The sequence below is a fragment of the Drosophila arizonae genome, chromosome 2 (assembly GCF_054131065.1).
Source record: "Drosophila arizonae isolate 15081-1271.41 chromosome 2, UAZ_ARI_1.0, whole genome shotgun sequence".
In the NCBI taxonomy this organism is placed as follows: domain Eukaryota; kingdom Metazoa; phylum Arthropoda; class Insecta; order Diptera; family Drosophilidae; genus Drosophila; species Drosophila arizonae.
This window is the reverse complement of record NC_142922.1, coordinates 1,612,582-1,638,313: the sequence shown is the minus strand read 5'-3', so window position 1 is coordinate 1,638,313 and position 25,732 is coordinate 1,612,582. Positions and strand designations below refer to the sequence as shown.

At 36.0% G+C, this 25,732-nt stretch overlaps 1 protein-coding gene across 8 annotated transcripts in view; it reads left to right on the top strand.

The window, feature by feature from the left end:
* The window catches only part of Atpalpha (sodium/potassium-transporting ATPase subunit alpha), a 32,262-nt gene extending 6,989 nt beyond the window's left edge, over window positions 1–25,273 (top strand). The window contains exons 1-11 of one of the 8 annotated variants that reach the window (XM_089476541.1): window positions 5,574–6,013; window positions 7,396–7,485; window positions 11,020–11,106; window positions 12,910–13,041; window positions 13,113–13,379; window positions 13,448–15,229; window positions 15,333–15,548; window positions 16,133–16,227; window positions 23,250–23,424; window positions 23,732–23,964; window positions 24,038–25,273. In XM_089476541.1, coding sequence (XP_089332667.1) covers window positions 7,474–7,485; window positions 11,020–11,106; window positions 12,910–13,041; window positions 13,113–13,379; window positions 13,448–15,229; window positions 15,333–15,548; window positions 16,133–16,227; window positions 23,250–23,424; window positions 23,732–23,964; window positions 24,038–24,158 — 3,120 coding nt within the window. In that variant the 5' untranslated portion in view covers window positions 5,574–6,013; window positions 7,396–7,473 and the 3' untranslated portion in view covers window positions 24,159–25,273. Of the gene's footprint in view, window positions 1–5,573; window positions 6,014–7,395; window positions 7,486–9,490; window positions 9,608–11,019; window positions 11,107–12,909; window positions 13,042–13,112; window positions 13,380–13,447; window positions 15,230–15,332; window positions 15,549–15,764; window positions 15,860–16,132; window positions 16,228–17,876; window positions 17,972–20,438; window positions 20,534–23,249; window positions 23,425–23,731; window positions 23,965–24,037 lie in introns of those variants that run through there. The other 7 variants (XM_089476543.1, XM_089476542.1, XM_018007728.2 and 4 more) reach the window with 7 other exon arrangements.
* The last annotated feature ends 459 nt before the right edge of the window (window positions 25,274–25,732 follow it).

Below are 25,732 nucleotides of genomic sequence, written 5' to 3'. Positions count from 1 at the left end.
TGTAACTGGTTTGCGCACTTGGCTCGAACTAGTTGCGTCATCAATAGATAAGCTCTATCTATATAAATCTGGCAATAATTTAAACTATGAAAACGTGATTCGGTTTCCAGGCCACAAAAACTCGACGGGATATGAACAAGGTTGTCTTTCAATTTGTGCGGTCTCTTAATGCGTTTTTAATTCCATTTTCCCACCATTTACAATCCTAGAGACGTCTGCCAATGTGTGTGTGTGTGTGTGTGTGTGTGTGTGTCTCAATTAGAATGTGTCAGCATTTGCCGACTTTGGCTCTGACTGTCGCTTGCTTAGTCTGCTTAAATAGGTTAACCCACACATGACCATCAGTCGAAGCAGTTAATTGCTCTAATTTAGTTGTAGACGTAGTATACCTTTAAGATAGTCTATCTGTAATATTTGTCTATACAAAAAAAAAAAAAAATAAAATAAAAAAATAGAAACAATAGTATTCTATTCAGTATTTGAATCAAGTGGAAACTTCCACATCATTCCCAACGTGGGGAAAGCTACATATATCAGAAATTGTTGAGCTATAATTTGTATTCTACTTTATTTTGTTTGTCGGAATAGTCTATCTCAGTTGTTATCTCTGCGTGTGGCTCGCACAAATACTCTGGAAATAACTGGCTATCATGTTTAGCAGTGCTACCTATAAGCTTAATTAAACGTGCTTTATGATAAACAAATATGACTTATCAGCAGATATTTTAAGTACTCTCTAAATGGGATTTTTGACCAACTAGCAACAAGACAAATCTGCATGTAAATTCTATAGTATATACAAAGACAGAGAGAGAGAGGAAGAGTGAGAATAAAATGCCAGAATCAGAGAAAAAACATTGTGACATAAAACAAGATAAAGATAGATTGATTGTATTGATATATCAATTATAGAGATATAATACAAGATAAAGAGAGAGATTGATTGTATTGATTATACATTTCGAAAATATTCTGCCCTTGTAGTACTGTTGAGTGGAGTAAATACCTAAAAAAGGATTACTATTTGATCTAAACATCGTTAACTACTTTTTCTGTATGCCTCATGTCTTTATATCTTTAATTTGTAAAAACTCTTTTTCTTTTCATTCATAACGAGTAGAAAGACCGAGAAATTTGTTTCTAAGTCAGATCTAAAAATTTTCCCATCCAATCACAATGGACGTGTAGATGAAGAAGAAGAAGAAGTGAGCACACACGCGCTGAGTGCATATTACTATACAGGGTATCCATTTGTGTGTGTGTGTGTGTGTGTGCCACTTGGCTCTTTGTTTAGTTGCTGGTGTGTGCGTGTGTGTGTGTGTGTATAGAAATATATGCACACATATTTTAATTTTGATTAAAATTTATTGCGCCACTCAAAAGGCAGCGATGTACGAAACCCGCCGCCCACCAAGAAGGCAGCAGCAGCAACAGCAGCGAGAAACTATCCAGGCGAACAGCCTGTCTGTCTGTCTGTCTGTCTGTCCGTCTGCCAGTCAGGCAGGCAGTCAGTCTATGGCACACGTTTTCCATTGCCTCTGACTGGATCTTTGTATATATATACATTAAGCCGACGACTCTGGCCAATTGGTTTTTTCCGGGGGCATTTCATTCAGGCGACTGTCTTAAGGTTTTCGTTTCTTTAACTGGAGGTCTTCAAGCTGAATAGCGCAAATTAAGCGAGCGAGCTACACTCGTAAATCTATTGTCATAACGCCTACGAGCAACGACTAGACGATCTACAATGTATGTGTATGGGTATGTATGTGTGTGTGTGTGTGTGTGGATGCTACATCCAGTGGCATCATAGACCATCTATCCAGCTGTGCGATGGCAAAAACACATTTTAATCAGTGCTCAAGTACAAAATACCAAGTCCGAGCGCCATAGTTCATTCGCATCATATACATAGATACACATAGGCATACATACACATATACATATATATGTATGTGCGGTTATATATCCATACAATTCTATGTTGATTATGCTGCACTGGGCTGTCTGTGATTTGTGTCGCTGTCATTTGCCATGGTCATGAACACAATTAAACAAAATATACCGTCCAGGCGCTTATGCAATTGCCATAAGAATCTAAGTGTATGATAAACATATTTACATCTATATCTATACATGTATTGTCTTTGCTATATTCAAATATATTTTCCAACTATTAGGTGTGACCTTTTGCTCCGCTTGATATCGTTTAAAATTTTCTGAAATTTTTAATCAATCTGCTCATAAATAATACGAATATTACAATATGCAGTTTGACATTAAATTTGTTTCTTCTGAGTTTTGGTAAAGGTCAGCCTTGGTCCCCTATATGTTCTTAAATTGTTGCAGCAGTGTCAAGGTCAGAGTTCATCCGCATATGCGTAGGAGGCATGTTTACAATCTTTGTATATTTGTCTCGAGCCTGAATATAATTATTCCTTTCTGTCCGGATATTCAGCCGTACACACTGACTATGTAATCTCTCTCTCTCTCGCTCTCTTTCTGTTTCTCCCTTCCTCTCTCATATGCAATCTCTCTTGAATCTTTTTTTCCGCATTTCTCTGATTTTTCAAGCTTACGCCATCTTCCTATCGCCCTTCCGCATCTCTCTATCTAACGTTCATAAACGTATATCTCATATAGTACTGTACTAACTCAATTCGAGCTTATCATTGACAAATACTAAAATGTTTATATTCCGTTAAAGCAGAATGTAACTTTATTACGTTTACATTTGTACAGATCTTCAAACATTTGTAACAAAACAATTCACAGTGAGCAGCTCTGTAATGGCAGCTTCCCCTCAATAGAATTGTTCCAATTGTTGTTGTGGTAATTAACGTAGCTCGTTTAGTTTTAGCTACGTTCCGTCAATGTGAATTGCACGTTTTTCACACGGCAAACGCGGCGTATACGTAATGTGCGAATGCAGCCAACAGAAAAGTGAAAAAAGTAACAGGAATATAAATCGAACTACACTAAATGGAATTCAAAGCATATGAATTGGTTATATCATCAAAGGTCTTTACAACACTGTGGCCATTGTGTACCAAACTATTTGCTTAGCTTAAAAGTCATAATTGAATATTTAATACGAAATACCAGACGGAGAATACATATGTATATTCATACAGAAATATGTATATATGCTTGGTGCTTAACAACATTTGGATTTCTTAGGCTTATTGATTTTCCAAATATTTATTTGGCAAAAGCTGTCTACGTTGATACCCTGTAACAGATAGATGAATAGGGTTCTATAAATATACTTTAGAGTAGAAAAAAGAAGAAAATAATAGCAGAATATATATCTATTTCTAAGATAATAATATTGTTTTCAACTAAAAAAAAAAAAAAATAAATAAATTCAAGGAAATATTATGGGATAGAATAGAAAAATTGAAGTAAGATAAAATGAAAAATATTTATAATATATATTAATATACAAATTGAATATGATTCTTACTCTGCATTATCTATATAGGGTATCTTTAAGCAGAACACACAAATATTTCACAGTTCTAGAAATCGAACTTGTTAATAGAACTGCTGAGTAGTACACCTCCTTTTTTTCGAGGTGACTCGCATCCTGGTAGGCCTCAGGGCATGTTAAAGTAGTTCAGTCGAAACTAGATCATTTGGCACATGCTTAAAGTGCCGTCTCGTGTGACTTGTGTGCCACAGACACGTGCAGCAGGCGTGACTGCGAGTGCCAACCCTTAAGTTGACTCAGTTTATACTTTCATATATACATAGGTCTCAAACTGTATAGCTGTGTATATATCTATTCTATAGGCAGGCACGCCTGACAACAACAGTTTGTGTGTAATTCAATTGCAATACCAATAACAAAAAGGCGAATATGATGAATGATTCAAGATATGCGATACATAGTATAATAGGTATTCGTAGATATAGCCGCATATCTCTAGACAATTTTAATCTTATAGAATTGCTGACGTCAAGGTGCTGAACGTGGTAATACCTTGTTGTAGTGCTCGAGTCGCCTTGTCATTTGACCATTTGTCAGCTGAAGCTCGGACATTATTGCCAACTATCGACTATTTACATAAGCAACTGTTTTCACGAGTTACTTTGTATCGGACGAGGGGGGCGCTGGCGGCGGAGCTCGAATGGCGGCGCTCGTTTTGGGGTCACAGCTGCATATATCGTGTCAAAGTATTTACCAACACACGCAGAGCACTTAGTGGCGGTGTGTGTGTGTGTTGTGTCCTTACATAAGTTGTATTTTACTATAGAGGACAAAGAAAGAAAAGGCTCCTCATGTATTCTCTCTCTCCCTCTCTCTCTCTCTGTGTCTCATGCCCTCTCTATAGCGTTGTCCATTTGGCCTGAAGCGCCGGCAGCGACGTCCACTTAAAGTCCATGCGTCCATTGTTTGTTTATTTGCTTGGCCTTTTAAGTGACTTAAAACCATATACATAATAACAAATCTATACATTTCCTATAAGAAAACTAAAACGTTTTCAATCAACGAGTGAGCACTGTATAGGAAAGCTCTTTATAACATTTCTAGGCCATTTTCGTGCTTATCTAGATGCTATCCACGCTCCACAAGCCACAAATCTGTAATTCATCATCAAGAGCCTTTGCTTGGTTTAATTTCAGCTAAGCTGCTTTTACTGTGGCTTGAAACCCTGTTAGCCAGTATTTCTCTTTTTTTCGCTGCGATATCTCTATTGATTTTCTGTTAGGGTCTTGTGTTACTTAAACCAATATGTGTGTGTGTGTCTGTCTGTGTGTGTGCTATTGCTGCTGCTGCTGACATTTAGTGTAATTAGACTTACTCGCATTCGTAATCGAGCTGAAGCACCCGAAATAGCAAAAGTTGCCAAGCATAAGATGTCCTCGCTCGAAATAACCCCACAACCAAGCGTATAGAAATTGAAGAAGCAGCAGTAGCTGCTGACATTTATATTACGCTTGGATGTGGCATTTTGTCCCTTTTTTGAAGAATGGAGGCTATGCTTGGCATACTGTGTGTAACTGTATAATTAACATCAGTGACGTCATCGCTGGCGGCGCTCGATAAACGATTAAAAGTTGAGGACATGACAAATGTGAGCAGTAAATGCCGAAAACTCAAAATATAGCTGTGTCCTTTGTGCTTTTTTTTTTTTACTCATACAGCCTGCTTATACAATTCATGCAAATTCGAACTGTTTCGAAAATCGCCTGACTGACACACATTCCTGCGCACCAGTTACCTCTCTCCAGCTCACTGTCTCTCTGCCTCTCTCTCTCTATCGCTCTGTCTGTCTTTTCGGTTATCTAAGTGCTGCTCCAGTTTCGAAGTGCTCGCACCACTGTGCACATTGCCTGCCTCACTTGTCACACTGCCATACATTCGCGCGTCGCGTTGCGTTGTGGGAGAGTTCCGAAAGCTTCTCTAATACACATACACACGTACACATTCATATGTACGCATGCAGCCGAATGTACACGGCAGAGGAGCGAAACATCTGGCAGACGAAAGCTCCGAGCGAAATATTCGAATTCGACGCCGCGTTAGAACAAAAATTTCGCTAAACGAAAGCTTATTCACTCGCGGCATGCATGACTATTTTCAGTCGAGCGTTGTTACCGAACTAGGAAGGTCGGTCTAACTGTAGTAGCTACACTGAGCTCTCGTCTCTCTGTGTGTCGGGTGGTACAGCCAGTGTGCGCCAGTACAAGTACACAGCTCTACAGCTCTCCGCTCTGCCCGCCGCCTTCGTAGCGCTGGTGTGCTGCTGCTTACACAATAACTGTGCATCGATAAAGCCAAAGAAGAAGCACACAGGATACGAATACATATAGAAATACAAAAAAAACCCAAACTCTTAAGCTGTTCACAGCTTAACGAGTGTTAAAAAAAAACGTGTGTGATTTGTTATTGTTGTTTCGTCTAAGAAGCAGCATTTGAAGTGCAATAATTAGTTTGAAACGGGGTAGTTTTCTGCGAAATACCCCCGCAACGGAAAGATATTGTGTAATAGCCCTCGCCGTGTAAAAGGTAGACACATCCAACATTTAACAAGAACTCTTTACCTTTTATTATTATTGCTGTCGTTGTTGTTGCTGTTTTTGTTGTTCTTACGACTGCAGTGGAAGACCCTAGAAACATACTACATACTACACTAAAAGAAAAAAATTATGAAAAGAGAACAGCAAGAAAGAAGAAAAGAGAAAAGCCAACGACAACGTCCTTGTACAAAATCGATTTTCCAAAACTTCAAGCCAGCCGTAATGGATACGTATGTGATATACACACATATACAAATACATGTATATATTTATATATATGTGTGTATGTATATGCTAGTTGAAGTGCTTTGCAGAATTACATGAGCATTATCGTAATAAACAATAATTTGTGAGAGTGTATTTATAGTAAATGTGTGTGTGAGAGAGTGTGTGTTGCTTTTTCCAACTGATGTATGCACAATTGCAATTTGATTTGGCACACATATGATTTTGCCATATACAAAATTAACACATCCATACATATTTACATATATGTATGTGTGCATATATCATTTTCATGCACATTATATATGTACCTGTCCCACTGTTTGTCAGTTTGTCCAACTGTGTGTGGCAATGAAATCGTTTGTATTCAATTGCGGCGATTTCATTTTGGAATAGTAGCAATTTCCTGGCCACCTCTCCCCCCCCCCCCCCCAAAAAAAAAAAAAAAAAGAACATAATGGGATGCCTGTTTGCCCCTATATATATGTATACAATGACCACCCGCCGTTGGTTATTTCATAATTCTGTGCGCTTTTGTACGGGAATGGGCAGTCAGAAAGCATCTTGGACTAAAAAGCAATACAAAAAAACACTAACTATGTTTCCTTTTACATTACATTTCGCATAGCCCTTACATATTGTGCTGTGTGCTCTGTTCTCTGTGCTATGTGCTCTGAGCAGTTGTGGCGCTCATTTTCGAAATGCTGGCGATTGCACTCAATTTCGAAAATCACGCGCCTCTCTGCACTCACAACTACCCAACTACACACTCGTAAACGCACGACTCTCTCTCTCTCTCTCTCACTTGCTCTTTTGCTCTTGCCCATTCGGAGTTCACATCCTTCTGCTAGCTAGTGCTGGTACTGCTGCTGCTGCTACTGCTGGCTGCAGTTTGTATTCCAGTTCTGCTGCCATTTCCAATTTCCCATGTATGCTCATGCTCTCCGCGCTTCCATTTTGCAGCCAATGCGGTCGGCCCACTTGCTGCTTTGCCGCCTTGCGCTGGCTCCTGCTGCCTTCCAGGGTCGTCGTTTTTTTTTTCCGTTTTTTTTGTGGTTTGCCTGCAGATTGTTGCATAAGCTGAAAATCATCCATATTTTCCTAACTGTTTTTGCCTGTTCTTATTTTCATATGTTTGTTCTTCAGTTTTGTCTGCGGTTTTTTTTTTAGTTTTGTAATTTGTTTTACGTTTTACCGTTACTTCATCGACATATTACAGACGTTATGAGTTATAAGGTGGGTAAAAAGAAAAAAATATATTGAATTTATCTCATGTCGAATGTGTTAATATACATATATTTTCATTTCATTATTTATTTTAAAATTAAGTTTATTTAATATTAAATTTAAAAAAAAATTTTGTTTATAAGTCATTAATAAGTTTATCAGGACTTGTAACAATTCCCATGAGCTCAGATTCTCTGATTTTAAATTGAAACTTACAAGCAACTTAGATTTACTTTTCTGTAAACTCAGGAAAAACTTTGTATTTACTAAACAATATTTGCTCGATCTTAAATTAAGATATTTATCATTTAAGTAAAGCTTTGTAAATTTCTGTAAACGATTAAGAAATAAGCAGACGCTGACAAAGCATGCTACACAATTAGCATTCAATTGTTAAAACTTGGCCCATAGGAACGTGAGATATCTAGCTAGCCCTAGGTGGAAAAGCACAGCAAAAAAACGTGTTTCCACTTGAGTTAACAAGCGGCTGGGCTGATGTTGTCTGGTCAGTACTGGAACGCGTAAGATTAGATACGATTTGTAACTGGTTTGGAACAGTTTCGAAATGAGTGCCCATCACAACTGACCCCCGTCCACCCCATCAAAAAGTTCAAGCAGTGCGCATTGATAAGCTCGAACAGCTGTCGCTGCAGCTGTAAAAGTTATACTCTGTATGCAGATGTGCATAGAGAGTATATTGGTATTGAGTGACATAACTTTTATGCAATACTTTACTTTATTACTTACAATTTGCATCTGGGACTTACTCAGAGCGCACTCCGAAACAAAGAGAGGCGAAGATCGAGCGAGCGACAGATTTAGATTTATAAATCTGCTGTGATATGCACTTTCGCTTAGCTACAAATTTCAATTGAAATAGTTTACAATTGTCGTTTTCATTGTGCGGCTTAATTTGCTTGACTTATTGCGGATTATACCTAGTACATACACATATACACAGTGTTCATTCGCTAAGTAAATCGGCAGTAGTAAAGTAAATAATTTCCTTGCTAACTCAAATTACAAATACTTGATCGCCAACGCCATTCAATCACAAATCATGTCGAATCACAAGATTCGTCGTTTTGGTGTCTTTATAGTGTGTACCCACTGTATTTGAGTCTTTGCATTGATTGAACAATTAGCGTGTCGTGTTTTATTTGTCTGCCCGAGCACCGTCAGAGAGGCTGTCAATTCAGTTTCTACAATTTCTTTTTTTTTATCGCACTCTCGACTTTTGCATCCATCCGATAACTGTTCTTTTTTGTTTTTGTCTATGCGCTATGCCCATTTGTTGTAAATTGATATTCAAGTTCAAAATGGCAAATGCTTTGCGCGACAAAAAGTGCGCGCCAAATGCTTTGGGGCAAGCAAACATACAGATACAATTGTATCTGTGAGATACATTTGTATCTGAGCAGCTTAATTGGCTGCGTTATGCAAACAGCTTTCAGTGTGCTCGCCTGCATGTGTGTGTGTGTGTGTGTGAGTGTATGTGTTTGTCAAATGCTCTATTGTCGCATTTTGATTTATATCCCAAACATCCTGGGGGCTGGCCCCATCCAGAGCGTTTCTCTAATTGTTTAGTTCAGCTTTTCATCAGCCCAGTTTGCTATTCGTTTTTTCGCAAACACAATTTTCGCGATTTTCTATGGGCGCTTTTCAAATCTATCGAACCATGAATGCTAACAATCGACTAAACTTAAACAATATATTTAAAAAAAAAAAATTAAATTAAGATTAATTTAATTTGTTCAGGAAAATAGAAATTAGCGCCAGTGCTTAAAGACTGTGGGAGCTAAAAAAAAGGGTTAGAGTCGGCAGCGCCTGACTAGGAAATAACCGAATGGATGGATTATAGGAGGAGGCTTCCTGATTTCAGAAATTTTATCTATGATCCCGCGTAAATGTTAACAATTGTTTGCACCAAATTTAAGTATATAAACTAAGTTTAGGTTTACATTTAAGATATACAGATATGAAACTAACATTATTACAATTCTCTTCTATGCAGATTGTTTAGCACTTAGAACACAGCAGATAGGACAAACCAATTTACAATTTGTGCAAATTAAGCAGCATCGAAAAGCGAATTTGTGCGAGACAAAGTTAACAGAGAAATATAGAAAAAGTGCGTAAGCAGAACTGATCTATAAATAGTTATGTGCCCAGAAATGCCAGCAAAAATCTTAACATTTATTTCAAACTCAAGAACCCAAATGAACCTGAAAAAAAACATCGATTTTTAAACTGATTTTGCCGGCACGCACGACAGGTTTTGCACTGATCGGCACATTGATCCCACGCCAACTCTCTGCATACATTTACTTATATATATACGATACATATGTATGTATATATATAGATATAAAGCTGTGTGTAGCATACGTATACCAAATGTATAATATGTAGCTCTCGCTCGCATATTCTCGTTCTGGTTTTTTTTTACTCTCTGTTTGTTTAATTACTTGGCATGCTCTTACGAATCTGCATGAGTTATTAAAAAGAGACTACAGATATATGAGTATATGTAAATATATATATATCTATATATATAATTCTCTTTTTGTTTTTGTTGAATTGTTTATTTATTTATCTTGATGGCCTCTCAAAGGTTCACGATTGCATAAGTCTGCCAAATGCCCATAAAGCATATATATGAATATGTTCATAATGATATTGATACTATATGCCATATAAATAACTACATAGATATAATCGACCTATCTCGGACATACCTCTGCTCCCTTGCTTATTACATTTCCCATCAAATCACATAGATTATGTATGATTTATGAATATGATGTCTTGGTCAAGTACATAGTTTTCTCTTTGTATTTGAAACTTTTTTTATACAGCCCAAGATTTCATATATTCATATTATTGCTTAAAAAATTGATTTTTTTCAAATTTATGCGCTCTCAATTCGCTCGAAATTTGTCTGCCCTAGAGTATTTATAGTTCGCTCAAATATAGATAACTTTTTCATATATTTATTTTTCTTTTTGTTCCAAATTTGATAATTCTCTATTTATTTGCTTACGCTGTGATTCATTTTTGGCGCATTTGCTGATAAGACAAACTCATTATAGGGTGCTCTATAATTTACGTCAGAGCCGAAGCCGTAGCCCCCAAAGTGTAGGGTATTACTTGTGCTGGGCAAAGCCGCAATCAATTGGCCTTCCCAGACGCACATGCGGCACATGCGCGCTTTATTGCTACAATTCCACTTTCCAGTCACTAGCTATAATTTCCTTTCTCTAAAAATGACATGATTCACATTCATATAGATGAGTTCATGCTGGAACATAAATTAAGAGCATATATTTAGTTAATAATTCTTAAGTTACTATCATAGCCTTATTTATAGTTCTATGTATTCCAATATTATTCATCTGTAATGCTTGTTGTTATCATTTGATCATTTATATATAAATCTATATTTTATTTTTCTGCATTGTTCGATACGTTTTGTTTTTGATTTGTATTTCGTTGACGTCCATCACATCAATCAACATCCATCAATCCAAATACCAATATCAGCCGCATCTAGAGAGAGCGGACTCCTATCGAGTCGCCACGGTTATTGCAACCGATGACGACAATCGCACAGCCGATGGCCACTTCAAGGTAAATTTTTCAATTCTATTTTGTTTTACCCCACAGCAACAAAACCCCCACCCCCATACACCCACCATCATCTATGTAAGCATACTCATTTATACTCATGCGTTGTGTGTGTGTGTGTGTACGAAACATTCACATTCATGTATTAATTCGATTTGTTTATGCTTTTTTTTTTTTGGTCTAATTTAAATTTTATTTGGGTTTTTATACTCTGAACTAATGGGGTTATACGGGTTGTACGGCCTGTATATAGCATTAAAGAATATCCGGAAAATTATACATATAAAGTCTTGAATATCCATTTGTCCGTCTGACTGAGCATTTGGAAGAGCTGGAAACTTTTTTATAATATATCATAATCATAATCCTACGTTTTATAGTTTCTAAAGAAGTATCCTCTCTGATTAACTCTTATATCTTAAATGGTAGTTTGTTTGCTTTTAACATAACTTCTAAACTGTAAATGCTATAACATTCCAATTTCGTATATAAACTCTCTTGTATTAAGTAGAAGAGAAGCTTAAATCTTTTCCGTATAACCTTAATTTTATTTTTTAAATGTTCTTTATCTTTCAACTCGCTCCCAAATTAGTTCTGAGAATCTACTAGTCGTTCCTGCTCGACTAGCGCACGCCTAATTGCCTCTTCTCTATTTGCACTTAAAACCTTTCCATCTTTCGATTTCCGTTGCTTCAATTACATTTATAATTCATGTATTTATTTATTTATACCTTACGTACTTTTGGGCATGTTTCCAATATTTATTTGTCGCGCTTGACATTTAAAATGAAATCAGCGAAAGATCGCCCCAGATTAAATATAGAACACTCAAAATCTTTACAGAACCATATATCTTTATAAGCAACAACTATATAACTAGATAGATATACTGACATAAAACACAGTTAGCCAGTTAATGTTCACGTATATATAATTCTTGCTAAATCTATTAATCAAATACAGAGATATAGCTGGTTGTCTGACATTGACATTGTAATTAACAATTCTATATAATCTTTAGAATGTTTTGGCATAAGCAACCTGTTGAGCTTACATTTGAAACTGGTTTCAACCAGTTTGCGGGCTTTTCTCAATGATTTCGAATATTCGCACTTGTGACGTCACGCGCCACTAAATTTAGCATAGATAAGCGAAACAAAAAAGAAAAGCGATTGCCAGACCAGATCAGAGCAGACAACAGCTGGCGTTGATCTATCTATATAGCTAGGCTATATAGTCTATATAGTGTCTATACGCATCTAGTATAGAATTATTTATAATTAATTTGCGTAGAGTATTCAAAAGTGCTTTTTAGTATTATTTGGTCACATTTTTTCGTTTTTCATTTTACGTGACATTCATAATTTGTGCGCGTTTTTGGCGCGTTTTTAAACGCGTCAAATTGAACAATTTATTGCATGTATATTTTAGCTGTAGATTATAGAGCAGCAAAACAAAATATTCTCACGCGCTCGCTTAACAACAATTAGCAATTACAAGTATTTAGGCATATTGTGGATAACTTATATATATATATCTATATATTAACTGAATGGGGTAAGTTTGAAAGCGTGTTATATATAACAACAACAACAACAATAATAATGACACACGACACCACAAATCTTTTCTCTTAACCAAAAAATTTGGCTTATGGTCTATTCAACACTCTACGCTCTTCGAATCGGTTCTGGCTTGAAGTAAATCGATTTTTGTCTTGGCTTTTTGGGTTAATTGCACCGAATTCACTCATCAACAATTTGAGACTAATTTTTGTTACTTATTCTCTAACAATTTGGTCAACAGTCAAGACGCAAGATGCCGACCAAAGCAGCTAAGAAGGAGAACTTGGATGATCTCAAACAGGAGTTGGATATTGACCATCATAAAATCTCTCCTGAGGAAATGTACCAGCGTTTCCAGACACATCCTGAAAATGTAAGACTTACTGTTGCATAATGCCTCATAAATTTCTTTTGCTAAATGTTGTTTTCGTTCTTTACGCTCAGGGTCTGAGTCATGCCAAGGCTAAGGAGAATCTGGAACGTGATGGTCCCAATGCGCTAACACCGCCCAAGCAAACACCCGAATGGGTGAAGTTCTGCAAGAATCTGTTTGGCGGCTTTGCCATGCTGCTGTGGATCGGTGCTATACTTTGCTTTGTCGCCTACTCCATTCAGGCGACAACCAGCGAGGAGCCATCCGACGATAACTTGTATCTGGGTATTGTACTTTCCGCTGTGGTCATTGTGACAGGCATTTTCTCATACTACCAGGTAAACTGCGAGTCTGCTTTCGATTAATCTATGCTTACTCATCCCTCTTTCCTTAATTTGACTTGTAGGAATCGAAAAGTTCGAAAATCATGGAATCGTTCAAGAACATGGTGCCCCAATTCGCAACTGTTATTCGTGAGGGCGAGAAATTGACGCTGCGCGCCGAAGATCTCGTCTTGGGCGATGTTGTTGAGGTGAAGTTCGGCGATCGTATTCCCGCCGACATCCGCATCATTGAGGCGCGCAACTTTAAGGTGGATAACTCTTCGCTAACTGGTGAATCGGAGCCGCAATCGCGTGGCTCGGAGTTCACGCACGAGAACCCCTTGGAGACCAAAAACTTAGCCTTCTTCTCGACCAATGCCGTCGAGGGCACTGCCAAGGGTGTTGTCATCAGCTGTGGCGATCACACTGTCATGGGTCGCATTGCTGGCTTGGCTTCCGGTCTGGATACCGGCGAGACTCCCATTGCTAAGGAAATCCATCATTTCATCCATTTGATCACCGGCGTTGCTGTGTTCCTGGGCGTCACCTTCTTTGTGATTGCCTTCATTTTGGGCTACCATTGGTTGGATGCCGTCATCTTTTTGATCGGTATCATTGTCGCCAACGTACCGGAGGGTCTGCTGGCCACTGTCACCGTGTGCCTGACCCTGACTGCCAAGCGTATGGCATCGAAGAATTGTTTGGTCAAGAACTTGGAAGCTGTCGAAACATTGGGCTCCACCTCCACCATCTGCTCTGATAAGACCGGCACACTCACCCAAAACCGCATGACAGTCGCCCACATGTGGTTCGATAACCAGATCATTGAGGCCGATACCACTGAGGATCAGTCGGGTGTTCAATACGATAGAACCAGCCCTGGATTCAAGGCGCTCTCTCGCATTGCCACTCTCTGTAACCGTGCCGAGTTCAAAGGTGGTCAGGATGGTGTCCCAATTCTGAAGAAGGAAGTCAGCGGCGATGCCTCCGAGGCTGCTCTGCTCAAGTGCATGGAGCTGGCTCTCGGCGATGTGATGAACATTCGCAAGCGCAACCGCAAAATCGCTGAAGTGCCATTCAACTCCACCAACAAGTATCAAGTGTCCATTCACGAGACCGAGGACCCCAACGATCCACGTGTTCTGCTGGTCATGAAGGGCGCACCCGAGCGTATTCTCGAACGTTGCTCGACCATCTTTATCAACGGCAAGGAGAAGGTGTTGGACGAGGAGATGAAGGAGGCGTTCAACAATGCCTACATGGAGCTCGGTGGACTCGGCGAGCGTGTGCTCGGCTTCTGTGATTTCATGCTGCCCTCCGATAAATACCCAACTGGCTACAAATACAACACCGATGACATCAACTTCCCCATTGACAATCTGCGTTTCGTTGGCCTAATGTCCATGATTGATCCCCCACGTGCCGCTGTGCCCGATGCCGTGGCCAAGTGCCGTTCGGCCGGTATTAAGGTCATCATGGTCACTGGCGATCATCCAATTACTGCCAAAGCCATTGCCAAATCTGTGGGCATCATCTCCGAAGGCAACGAGACCATCGAGGATATTGCCCAGCGTCTCAACATACCCATCTCTGAGGTCAATCCACGCGAGGCTAAGGCTGCTGTTGTCCATGGCGCCGAGCTGCGTGATGTGTCGTCCGATCAGCTTGATGAAATCCTACGCTATCACACCGAAATCGTCTTTGCCCGTACCTCGCCCCAGCAGAAGCTCATCATCGTCGAGGGTTGCCAGCGCATGGGCGCCATTGTGGCTGTCACCGGTGACGGTGTCAACGATTCACCTGCCCTGAAGAAGGCCGATATTGGTGTTGCTATGGGTATTGCCGGCTCCGATGTGTCCAAGCAGGTAGGTGTCTAAGATTCATTTCAATTCAACTGCTTTCGACTGGGAGTATTCAAGTCGAACATTGCAATGAGAACTCTAACTGATTTTACTAAACTTTTTATAGGCCGCTGACATGATCTTGTTGGATGATAACTTTGCCTCCATTGTCACTGGTGTTGAGGAGGGTCGCTTGATCTTTGATAATTTGAAGAAGTCCATTGCCTATACACTTACCTCCAACATACCCGAGATTTCGCCCTTCTTGGCCTTCATTCTGTGCGATATACCACTGCCACTCGGTACCGTCACAATTCTGTGCATCGATTTGGGCACTGACATGGTAAGTTTGCCTCCAGCCTAACCCTCGGACTACCACTAATGTTAACTATGCTAACCCGCTTAGTGTTACGAGCAAGTTAAATGATAATATTATGCCTAGCTATCTATACACTCGCAGTCAAGTCAGTTAGCTACTTAAGTTATTGTTCTCTCTATAACTGTACGTATATATAACGTGTGTTGTAAATTGAATAAAATTGTGCTGCCTGCTGGGCAGATACCAGCCATATCGCTGGCCTACGAGGGACCCGAGGCGGATATTATGAAGCGACGTCCACGTAATCCCGATGTGGACAATCTAGTCAACGAGAGGTAAACAGCGGTACAAACTGTCCCCAACTACGCTGTAAATTAACAATTAGGTTTGCCAGCTAGCTGCCAAGCACTAGGCTAATATCTAAAAGAAAAATTAATGAACCTATTTGTAGTTTAAGTATTTTGGTTTAGTATAATTCTCAATTCTAGTCGAATCCACAGACACGTACACACAGAATCTGTATGATCTGTATTATGTGAGCTACTTTGTATACCGAATTGTGAAAACGTTTTGCTAATATTACCAACTGCAATAATCCACAAATCCAGGTGCCAGCCATTTCATTGGCCTACGAACATGCCGAAGCCGATATTATGAAGCGTCCGCCACGTGACCCATTCAACGATAAATTAGTGAACTCAAGGTGCCAATCAAGTCAATTTCTCTACCCCACACTTACACATACTCACACACACACATACACACATATGCACATTTTAAAAAAGATTAACAAAAAGAATGAAAGTAATACTTAACAATAATCTCGCGCAAACATCATAAACTATAACTAATCGATGTCTGTGTATGTGGCTGGATTGTAATTAGCATAAACGTTAAAAACTAAACAAACAAACAAAACAAATGAGAATAACTCTCCAAAGCGTACAAAAAAAATCAAACTAACAAAGTTCACTAAACAACAACTAACTGTTAAGATTATCGTTTATCGATAAACACCTATCGATAGCATTTTTGTAGCATAAATATACATATATAAATACCGTTCGAGTTTTAAATCATCTTCACTTTTTAATTCATTTATTCTTTTCATTATAATTTATCGATAATAAAGTATCGATGTCATTTTTGTAGCATATACATGTGGCCTTTAAAATCATGTTAACTTCAAGCATTTCAATGCATAAATTCCCTTTTAGATTATCATTTAACATTTACAGATAGACATCTATCAATCGAATTATGTAACATAATGCCTATCCGATTTCAAATCGTCTCCATTTCAAACATAATCATCCAATGATTCTTATTTAATATAATAACCTAACAATTATCGGTGTGCTCTTATCGAAAAGAATTCCAGCTCATATATACATTAAGCCTGGTCGATACACATACATGTATCGATAACTTTTAACCTCATTTCATTTCCATATAGATCGTACATAATATTAGCACTTAACCTAACTGTTCTTGGCTCTCGTTTACATTTTCACACCATACAACATGATATTTTACAAAACATTATTTTTCTTCCTTTTTCGTTTGTATTGTAAAATTGGCCTATGTGTAAATTGAGTACAGTTCCAAACAAAAACAAAAGCAACAAAAATATCGATTCGCCTCTATTCAAAACTGCTCTAAATGTTAATTGGTGTGCGTTGGTTGTAACTGTTTTTATGTTTCACTCACTGCCAAATTGATTCACAAGTTTTTTACTTTCTTTTCTTTTATCTTGTGTTTAATTAAAAAAAATTAACAATTGTTCTCACGTACATATTTGAACATTCTAAACAATTAATTGATTGGCATTTAATATTTAGTTTTCTATGCAAAAAAAAAGTATTTAAAATTAACTGCACACAAAAATTTGTAGCAAATACTAGCATATATGTATATACATTGATATATATATATACATTAACCATATTCCGAAATGAAAAAACAGTGTTTCAAAATTAAAAAACAATATATTTATAATTTAATTTTAAGTTCTATTTTAATTTATTCTTCAACTATTTTATTTTGCCACACGATTCCACTGTGATCTCATCGAAATGCTCTGCTAAGTTAGCTTTAAGCCAGATCTTAAGTATAATATATGATATATCTATATATAGACTATAAGTGAACTGTGCGTCAATGGAATTCATACTGGTCGCATTCTCGTTGCCCAAATTACAGAGACAGAGAGAGGGAGAGGGAGATAGTGATATATAATTTTGCATAATTTATCATATTTTTTTATTTTTTATTCCAAATATCCGGTTTGTGTTTTGAAACAAAAAAAAAACGAAAAACAAAATTACAAACAAAAAATGCTCGCACGTTTAGGTGCCAGCCATTTCCTTAGCCTATGAGACAGCTGAGTCTGATATTATGAAACGCCAGCCCAGGAATCCCTTTCAAGATAAACTCGTCAACGAAAGGTAAAGTTTTTCTTTGTGCTCAGCAAACAAACAAGAAACAAAACAATCAAAACCAATACTACAACAAAATGAAACATGAAATAAAAAAATCCATATTTATATATACACAAACTAAAACTAAAAGTCAAAAGTTAAAGTTAAAGTAAAAGAGTGAGCTGCAAATGAACAACAATTTTTTCTCAACTCACGTAAACTCAAAGAACATTTTTTCGGGTTAGTTTTGAAAGCAAAGTACGCTCAGCCCTAAACAAAGTTCTTACTATGAACTAATTTTCGTCTATTTAAAACTCTATTTTCAATTAGCTTCAAATATATATAAAAACAATTTTTAGCCTAAAGTAAAGTAACTATTGATTTGTTTTTTATTTGAATGTTTCATTTTTTGATGTTTTGTTTTTCTTTCTTCCCCTCTTTCTAATAACATTTTATGTTAAATGTTTAGCATTGTTTTATATTATTATATTTTTTTGTTAAATGTTTTATGTTTTCTTCAATGTTCTCTTCTCTTATTCTATTCCTCTTTTGAGTATCAGCTAGTTAAATGTTAACGTAATATTTGAACAATTCTCTCTAGTTCTTTATTATGTTTATCTTTCTATATATATATTCATATATACTTTCTCTAGTTTACAATTCGACTATAGCTCAAACACTCTCCAATATATCTCGATTCCGACAAGCACTTCGAGCTGATCTAGTTGAACTACTACTTCGAGTATTCTTCACTGGGCTTTAGGCCATTTACACTTGAAATATTTTCGAAAATTTGATTTCAATTTATCATTTATTTGGTTCAATTTCATTTGATTGAAAATAATTTAGCCTTCTCTTTAGTTTCTCTACTATTATTATGCAATGATATAATACTAACTTTTATGCGCTTACTCGTATTCCAATATAAATACATATATATCTATATCTATATACAATAGCTACAATTTAATTAATTTTCAATTTTCTTTTTGCAAATCTTAAAAAACAAACTCAAACTAAAAGTCAAAGTCAACAAAAAAAGAAAAACACAAAGAAAAACTACTTGAAAAATATATTCGTATGATACATATATATACAAATATATATATCAATATATATCTGAACGGTCTTCTCTCTGCATAATGCACTGCACTTGGAATATACATATATGAGGAAATATTTCGTCTACAATTTTTCGCTCAATCACATTCAATCAAAACGATTTGGCGTGCTCTAGCTGCTTCCTTTTTTCCAACTCTCTTCTTCATATAATCTTTGCTTAACTCTATATATATCACTATATATATATATTTTTCTATCAATTTCTACTCTGGGTGCTCAAGAAACTTCTTTGCTTGTTCCACTCAATCTTAATTTTATTTATTGTATACCATCAATCGACATAAGTTTTGACCCTGAATCGAGTTTCTGATTTCCTGTAAGGAAGGTAAGTCCCCTCTACGTTGCCCCATTCACAACTGAAAGCTGATGAAGCAGAACGCGATGTATACTACTTAGTTTCGATCTCTCTACATATATACCTATATATAATGAGAAAACTTAACTTATTTATTACTACTAGAGTCAGGCTTAACTATAAAACTATATAATTAGTCTACGAGTTATTTTCTACTTCTAATGCTAACTACTGTATATTGTATATTTTATGCATTTCTTAGCAGTAGTTAAATGTCATCAAGCCATGTCAATCACAATCAGTCAATCATTTGTGGAGACCCTAGTCAGTCAATCAATCAAACTCATCAGACTTCAATCTACATCCAAAAACTTTCTTTTGTCATTTTTTGTTGTTGTGTGTGAAACACATCAACTGGCTCTATTTTTTCCTAGTCTTAACTATATCTACATACATATATAAATACTAAATACTGATCTAGTGCAAGTTAAGCTCTAAGCAAACTCTATATATATACACACATATATATATACACGAATACTCCACTCTTGTAACTCTATAACAAGTCGATGTTTTGTTACTCGGTTGCTCGATTTTGCTGCCCAGTGTAGTATATTTTAGCTTCGTAAGTACGCAGAAGCTAAATACAATTACACTAAACATGAAACCAAACAGAAATACCATACAAAAATACCAACTGACCTTAATCTACCAAATGCAACCGAACCTCTATCTCTTATCTAAGTACTTACTATATAACTAAAATATATATGTATATGAGAAACCTATCTTAGCGCATATAAAAATTTTTTTTAGTATATAAAAAGTATTTATTATATACCTACATAATGCCAAGCTAAAGATTATTCGTCAAACTTTAACCAAGATTTTTCCTTTTCGTATTTTTCCCCCTTTTACACCAATTTTTTCTTTACAAATCTTTTATTATGTCTTTCTTTTTGATTCAATCAAATAAAAAAAAATATATACTTGAAAAATTGCACAAACTAAAATTAATGTACCACCAAAACAATACTGAAAACTATCGAAAACAAAATACCAATATAATACCGCAAGATACCGGCCATTTCACTCGCTTACGAGCAAGCCGAGAGCGATATTATGAAGCGTCAGCCGAGAGATCCATACCGCGACAACTTGGTAAACCGCAGGTCAGGACAAATCATTAACGATAAGGAATTTAAAAAAAAAAAAAATACAAAAAATACCAAAACAAAAAATTTCTTAAGAATATTACGTTTAGTTGTTTAGTTGAACAAATTTTAGATAAATGAAACAAAACATGCAACCCCCATTTCTTCTTTTTTAACATGTTTCAAATTTGACATTTGACCTTCGTTTGACCTTTGTTTGAGTTGTGTGTGTGTGTGACAACTGTTACCCAAACTCCAAAACCTAACCAACCTCGAATCCAACCAAACAATTCGGCCAACAATCTGAAGAATATTTCTGAGAAAAACACACACGAAATTTTGGTGTTGATCGAAAAAGAGGAACCGAATTTCGGCTAGCCGAATATCAATACTCTTGCAGATCGATATGTGAGTTGTCAGTTATAGGGAATGACATATAGAACTAGATTACATACAGCGTTTGACTATGTCAATTAAGTTTAGGCCTAGTTGACTGAAGATATGGAAAAACTGTGTAAAGAACTATAGAGTAATACTGTATAATATATCTGACTGATAGTTCCTAAATTTGATATCGGAAGTATATATATTATATGATTATGATGATTGACATCATACCACAACAAGTTTGGGGTATAGGTAGATGGGTTAAGGTAGATTGATTTGAGAGTACAGAAAAGATTGGGCAACTTTATGGAGTCATAAATGTATATAGAAATTATCAGCTCTATCGAGAACAGTTCCTCTGCAAGACTATTGATAAAATAATGTATTTGTTGGTTTTGCTGATGCATTTATTGCTTTAAGCATTTCAATGTTTTATTTTGTTAAGTTCTCATTTCTCAACTGTCAAAGTGTTTAAAAAAATTTTTAAGATTTTACATATATACTAAATATACATCTTTTATGATTTCGATTTCATTTTTTGTGCTCTTAATGTGGAATGAAACCAAATTGTTCACTATAAATTTCGTTTGTGTTTTAAAAATTCTAAAAAGAAAACAAAAATCTTTTCAATATGGTATATGAAAATTCGTTAACTGTTATTCGTTGATTTTCACAAAATTTTCAAATTTTTCCATTTTCATGTGTGTTAAATGTTTTTGGAAAATCCGTGTTTTGTTTTCTTTTGAATCTCTATAAACAATGTGCATCAATGTTTTGTGTGTTAGTCGCACAATCAATGATTTATCAATATAACATATTTATATCTATAAGGGTTATCAGTTTGATAATACGCTTCTAGAACTTGTTCTGGGACATAGCTGCTGCATAGATAGCGCCCACACACACACACACACACCCACACACATGGCATAACTTAAACTGAAAACTTAGACAACAAAATAAAACAGACAAAAAAGCGAAGCTTTTCTGCCGTTACTTTTAGCCCAGTTAGTGCGTTCTATATATAATATATATATATATATAGTAGATGAGTCGAGCAAATACTTTATATATATATATAAATCAAGCTTCTGTTGCGTTCTACCTAGTTAAACACACATATATAGCCACTATATAGCCAAGTCTGTTGCCGCAATGTCCTCGCAGTAAGTCTCTATGTGGGCTCGTCCTCTAACCAACAACAAATGGACTTTACTTCGTCATGTTTTTTTTTTTTTTCTTTTATATTTATTTGTAAGTCTATGTATAACTTATTTGTTTATCTATAAGTTGTATATTTTTTTTTTGGTTCTATATGTTTTTTCCTTCAGAAACTTGTTTAAGCGTAAGTAAAAGCAAAAAAAAAAAAAAAAAAAAAAAAAAAGCAAACAACCTTAGCTGCATTTTGCTTTTATAGTTTTGGATACAGCTCGCTACTTGCATGTGTTCTTGCACCCAAATACCCTGTAATATATGTTCATTGTCTATGTCTTGCTGCATGTTTTAACACCCACAAAATGTAGAAATTAACCATAAGAACTTTGCTTTTCACCTGAACAAAAAACCAAAAACAAAGAAAACGATTCTTTGCGCTCTCACGCTTAACTAAAAATGCGCTTTACTAAAAAATAAGAAAAACAAAAACTAAATGCAAAATCCAATATATATCTAATACATAATACAATCCACGCTATATTCTGTAAAGTCAAACACAAACAATTTCATTCATTTGCTTCAAAGTAACCAAAAAGTAATTTATTTTTAAGAGCTTAAAGGTAAAATGGCATTCTCTATACAGTTACTAACTCTGAATATCCGAATTGCATACCAAAATTATATATCATATGAAGAAATATGATATGCTACAAGCTCATGGGTTGCTCAAGATTTTTAGCAATATTTTTATTTAATTTATTTCTACATGCAATAAAACTAATCGTTTGTTAAATATATACAAACATTTATTGATATAAAATTGGTCTTAAAAATATCTATTTTTTGAATAATTTGAAAAATGTAAAGTTTAATAATAAATAATAATAATTTTAATATTCCGTCTTCAATTTGATGTAAATTTTGGTTCATTTGATCAAATTTTCACGCTTAAATTTATTTTAAATTTACAATGCACAAAAACCTTGAGCAATTTCTAGCTATAATGCCTGATCTTTAAAGCTCGTTAAGACTTGTCTTACAACCTAAAAATAAAACTAAAAAAAAAAAAAGAAATCCATCAACAAATCCACACAAAATTTAAAAGAAAAAAAATAAATTCACATTTTTAAACTTATTTAATTTTGTTTGCCTCTCGTTTCGTTTGATTGTTACGCGACCCTTAAAAATCCAGATTGATTTCCATGGCCTATGGACAAATTGGCATGATCCAGGCAGCAGCCGGTTTCTTTGTCTACTTTGTGATTATGGCTGAGAACGGTTTCCTGCCCATGAAACTGTTTGGCATCCGTAAGATGTGGGACTCCAAGGCCGTCAACGATCTAACTGATTCGTATGGTCAGGAATGGGTGAGTAGATCTATGAATATTATTTGATTGGCTGACTCAAGCATAGAATGAGTTTGTAATTTTGAGCTCGATCTCTATTATAAGATTGAAAAGTTTTAATTTAGGTTTTACGGTGCTTAAGCTGCCTAACGCTAGGTGGCGCTTTGAGCAGTCAGTCAATGAAGCATTCCGTTAGTCAAATAGTTATTCAAGCAGTCTATTTTTTTTTTTTTTTTTTTTTTTTGAATTTAATTATTATTATTAATAATATTATATTATTAATAATTTTGATTACTAATATATCTGTTATCCCCCCGATCCTTTTCAGACTTATCGCGATCGCAAGACCTTGGAATACACCTGCCACACCGCGTTCTTCATATCGATTGTCGTGGTACAGTGGGCCGATTTGATCATTTGCAAGACGCGTCGCAACTCCATATTCCACCAGGGCATGCGCAACTGGGCCCTCAACTTTGGCCTCGTCTTCGAAACGGTGCTGGCTGCCTTCCTCTCCTACTGCCCCGGCATGGACAAGGGTCTGCGCATGTATCCCCTGAAGTGAGTGAAAGCACAATATGAATGCAAAAATGAATATACTAAACTGATATTATTTTTCGGCTATTGTTTATAGACTCGTCTGGTGGTTCCCAGCCATTCCATTCATGTTGGCCATCTTTGTGTATGATGAGACTCGTCGCTTCTATTTGCGTCGCAACCCCGGCGGCTGGTTGGAGCAGGAGACATACTATTAAACACTCACACATATACACATACACGTACACACACACACACACAATCCACACACACCCGCAGCAAAGGCAACAAATAGTAATTGTTTATTTAACACAACAACAACAAAGCAACAACCGCAACTTGCAACCAACAGCGAAACACACAGAACTCTGTGCAACAAAAGCTATAAAAAGAAACATATTGCAATATGTTTGAAATTTTAATTTAATTATTTAAAGTAAAAAAATACAAAAAAAAAACAAAAAACAAAAACAAAAACAAAATGCAAGCGATAATTATTTTAAACATTTAAGTACATTTAAATTATAAATTAAAGCTAAAAATAAGGTTTAAATAAAAACAAATAAAGTAAAAACTACAACAAAACGAACAACAAACAACTTTCGACAACAACAGCAACTGCAACTGCAACCAGCAACAACAACAATAACCTAACAAGTTTTTAGTAAAATTATTTAATAAAAAGAAACAAAAAATTAAAAAAAAAGAAACCAATGCTAAAAAATAAAAATATTTAAGAGAAATGAAAGTGCGCCTAGAATCCGAAGCAAAGCAAAGCTAAAGCGCAACTAATATAATATATAAACATACTCTACAAAACATACACCAACACATACACAGACACATACGCATGAAGAGACAAATTATATAAGAAGTTTAGAGAAATTAATTTAAAAAAATGAAAAACCGAAAATTTTGACAAAAAAAAAAAAATAAGAACGAAACAAAACAAATGAATAAATTAGCGTAGTTACAAAATAAGCAAAGATACAACAACAACAACTTGTGGAAATTTTTGTGGGGCAAGCGGTCAAAGCGAATAAATAAAAAAGGAGAAAAACAAAAACCAAACACAATTAATATAATTGTTTATATATATACAAACCAACCACTCACACATATACTATATGGAAATTCGATTATATAAATAGAGCTATAAAAAAGTCTAGACGCTGGTTAACGGAATAACGGCACGTGGCATGCCAAGCCATGCTCTGGCTACAGGGTATTTGGCAGTCTATCAGCGAAAGAACGGAATACGATTTGTTATATGTGAAGTAAGAGTTTATATAAAAAAAAAAAACTAAAACTAAATAAATAAAAATAAATTAAATATTTATGCTTTGTGTGCATTTTAAGCGCCCCCTCCAGAACACGACGAAAATAACAACAAAAGCAAATCAACCTAAATCTCACACTAACACACACAGCGCCACGCCCACAAATTTGAATGTTTGTAACGTGTTAACACGGCACAGCCTAAAAACAACAAAGAACTAAAGCGAAACAAAATGGCGGCACGCCCAAGGCAGTAGCAGTATAACAGTATTGTGTTTCATTTATCGTCTTCAATTCTCTCTCGTATAACTTACGCTTAACACACACACACACACATACACGTACACTGCAAAAAAAGTTGGGGTGTGACTTTGGCTAAATGCGAAACTGTGAAAAAGAAAATCTGCTGAATAGATGTTCAGCAATTCAGTCAACAGTCAATCAATCAGTCACACCCCGAAATATATAAATTTATTGCCTGCCTCAGTGGAAAACCAACAAAATTTCGACTCAT